The 3,228-nt window shown below is 25.7% G+C and overlaps 1 protein-coding gene across 1 annotated transcript in view, besides 1 other annotated feature; it reads right to left on the bottom strand.

The window, feature by feature from the left end:
- Window positions 1–396: 396 nt before the first annotated feature.
- EDI_298330 (uncharacterized protein) overlaps window positions 397–3,228 on the bottom strand; it is a gene marked incomplete at both ends in the record, with an annotated part of 3,163 nt that continues 331 nt past the window's right edge. Inside the window, 3 exons of the mRNA XM_001733180.1 lie at window positions 397–423; window positions 537–3,116; window positions 3,221–3,228. The exon at window positions 3,221–3,228 is cut by the window's right edge and continues 331 nt beyond it. Coding sequence (XP_001733232.1) covers window positions 397–423; window positions 537–3,116; window positions 3,221–3,228 — 2,615 coding nt within the window. The remainder of the gene's footprint in view (window positions 424–536; window positions 3,117–3,220) is intronic.
- Window positions 1,077–1,104: a sequence feature (AT_rich).

The following is a 3,228-nucleotide window of genomic DNA, read 5'->3' as shown; positions in this document are numbered from 1 at the left end:
TCCAATGATACAATCCGAAACTCATCAGGTTCTATTTATTTTTGTATCTGAATCAAAAGAATTTTAATTCCCTTGTTTTGAACAAGAGAATTTAATTGATCTCCAATTTCTTTGCTTTGTATTAAATTTAAAAGATTGATCTTATTCATTTGATAACATTTACTTATAGTATTTAAATTATTTTTTGTATCAGATTTTTCTTCTTTAACTTCTCTTTGAAAAGAAAGTAGTTTATTTACCACAACTAATTTTTTACCTTTTGTCTTACCACTTAATGTACATACAATAAATCTCTTAAAATTTATTTGTCGTTTATTTCCTTCTCCTATTATTTCTATAATAGAAGGACAATACTTAAACTTAACTTCTAATTGATGGTTCTTTGCAATAAATAGGCTATAGTCCTTTCTCAATTGAAATACACTATTGAATGAAAATATTGTTCCATATCGATTATAATTTGATTTATCATAGCACATAATAGTTTTAGTTTCATCTACTGAATTATAATAAGTAATATTATTATTTTGATTAACATAGAAAAAGAAATCTTTCTTTGTTTTACTAACCTCAAGAGTATCTTTTGATTCCATCAATGGAATAGTAGTAGTTAAGAACCATCCAAAAATTGTTTGGTTGTTCATTTCAACTATCATAAATACCTTATTATTTCCACAAATGCTTTCCCAAAATACCTTGTCATTTAATTCTGGTGTTGTGTCACTATCAAATAAAACATAGAACTGAGAAGTCTTTAAATGAGAACATAAATTTCCAACAATTTCTTTTGAAATAATTCTATCTGTTGAAACTATTTTTTGGTCTTTTTCTGTACTCTTTTGTAACTTTGCTATTTGCTGTTTCTTTATATTAAAATGTTGCAATTTCCATAAATCTAACATAGAACCATTATCTGAGATACTATTTTGATTGAGATGAATAACCATAACCTCTTTAACAATAAGTTTTATAGATGGTTTATAACCAATGACATAGGTAAAAGAATTAAAGTCAAGATATTTATTATTGCAATCATTTGTAGATATTTCAACAAATGTCCCATCTTTATTCCAGAGTAATAAATCATTTATATTTAATAAATAAGTATCTTCTTTCTTACCAAAGGAAGATATTTTCTTTTGACTATTGATACAACTATATTTTTTAACTATAAGATTAATTGTGTTTATACTGAGTAAAGAATGACCAAAATCTTGAATAACATTTATTCTTGACTTTCCACCAAATCGTGGGAGAGTCTTTTGGAAGAATATTCCAAGAATATTTCCATAATTAAATTTTAAAAAGATAAGAATATAAGAATGTCCTCCAATACACTTTTGTATTTCACAATCATCTATTTCATTCATTTGTTTACTTAGTAATACTTTTGCATACCCTTGTTTGAAAATATCAATTCCAATAGTTCCCAAAACTTCTTTATTTTCAATAATATCTTCTAATGAAAAATCTGTTTCTGTATTTGTGATAGTTTCATTTGTTAATAACTGTTCCTGTTCCATTACATTATCGTTTTCTTTAATTACTTTTTCCTGAATAATGTTTTCTGGATTCTTTGGTTCTTCAATAATATCTTCTTGTATTTTTATTTCATCAACCTTCTTTTGTTCTTGATTGTCCTTTGTTAATGACATGTAATTATAGCAATTTATAAACATTTTATCATCTTCATTTGGTGAGTTAATAAATCTAATAATCATCACTTCCGTTACATTTATTTTTTTTCCACTCTGACACCCTGTAATACTACTTAAACTATTAAGTTGTTCATATTTTATTTGAGTCTTGTTGTTAGCATATTCTATCCAGATTCCACTTTTTGTCAAAAAACCAATCTCATTTAATTTCATAATAAAACTATCATCCTTACCACCAAATAAACAGATGGATTCATATTTTCTTATCAAATTATATTTGACCAATTTATTATTGTCATTCCTGTTTATATTAACAATTACATGGTTTGCATCATTCTCAATTATAATTTCTCTCTGTTGCTCACACCGTGGAATTTTCTTTTGGAAATACAATCCCATAATATTTCCATTGTCAAAATACATAAAAAATATTAACTTTGTTCGTTCTGATATTATTTCTGGTATTTCATTTGGTAAAATATCTTTTATTCTTTTATGTAATAATACTTCTGCATATTGAGAGTTAGCTATACTGATAGATAATGTTAATAATATATCTTTTGTTTCAATCAATTTTGCTAATGCTAACTTGGAATAACATTGCTCTAACTCTTGCTTTGTTTGTCCTATAAAACAATTTTCAGTAATAGGAGTAAATCCTTTTGCTATTTTTTTATTTAATTCAGACTTGGAAATAGTACAACATACTTTTGTTTGTTGCTTTAATAAAAATATTCTGTTTTGTTCAGCTTCTTCATTAAATGGATGTCCCATCTTATTGAGTGTGTCCATTATTAGATACTTTTCATTTAGTAATCTAATCATCGTGTCTTCAATAATTTCTTCTGAGGCTTTATTAAAATAATCATTATTCATTCTCTGAATAGCTTCATCACTTTTTTTTTCAGAAAGAAGAATATTTGAAAAAGACATTAAACAAATACTAGTAAGTCTCTGTGGTTGTTTTGAAAGAGGATTAAAATGAATATTTAAATTAATTGGATTTCGTTCTTGAATCCAATTTAGTTTTTCTTTATCTACTTTACCCAAGCCAACAATTTTTAACAAGAAATTTTGATCATTTAATCCAAATACTATGCTATTAAATACTGTACCTACTTTCATTGACTCTACATGAAATGCAGTGTTTGACTTATTAATGGTATAAATTTTTTGTGAAGGATTTAATGAAAATACTAGACCCTCCTTAGGAAAGAATTCTGGTTGATTTATGAGGGTTAAGTAAAAGATTTTTTCATTGTCTAATTCAATAAATAAACCAACTGGTACTGAAACAGCTGCAAGAGCACAAATAGTATTAAAATTCTTTTTGATTGAACCAATACCTGAAGATTGAAAAAGTAATTTGGCATATAACCTCTTCAGTTGTAAACACATTGGAAATAATATACCACTATTACAAATAAAGTCAGATAATTTTTTAAATTTAGGAAGTGTCTGAAAGATGATAGGAATTAAAAACTCTTTACATTTAATAAGTTGAAATATTTTTGGAACCTTACTTTTCTTTCTTCCTTCTTTAAACCTTATATTTTCGAAACATTAACAC

This window comes from Entamoeba dispar, genomic scaffold (assembly GCF_000209125.1).
Source record: "Entamoeba dispar SAW760 scf_1105229457915 genomic scaffold, whole genome shotgun sequence".
Taxonomy (NCBI): Eukaryota; Evosea; order Mastigamoebida; family Endamoebidae; genus Entamoeba; species Entamoeba dispar.
The sequence above is the reverse complement of the archived record's forward strand: the minus strand, read 5'-3'. Positions and strand labels throughout refer to the sequence as shown.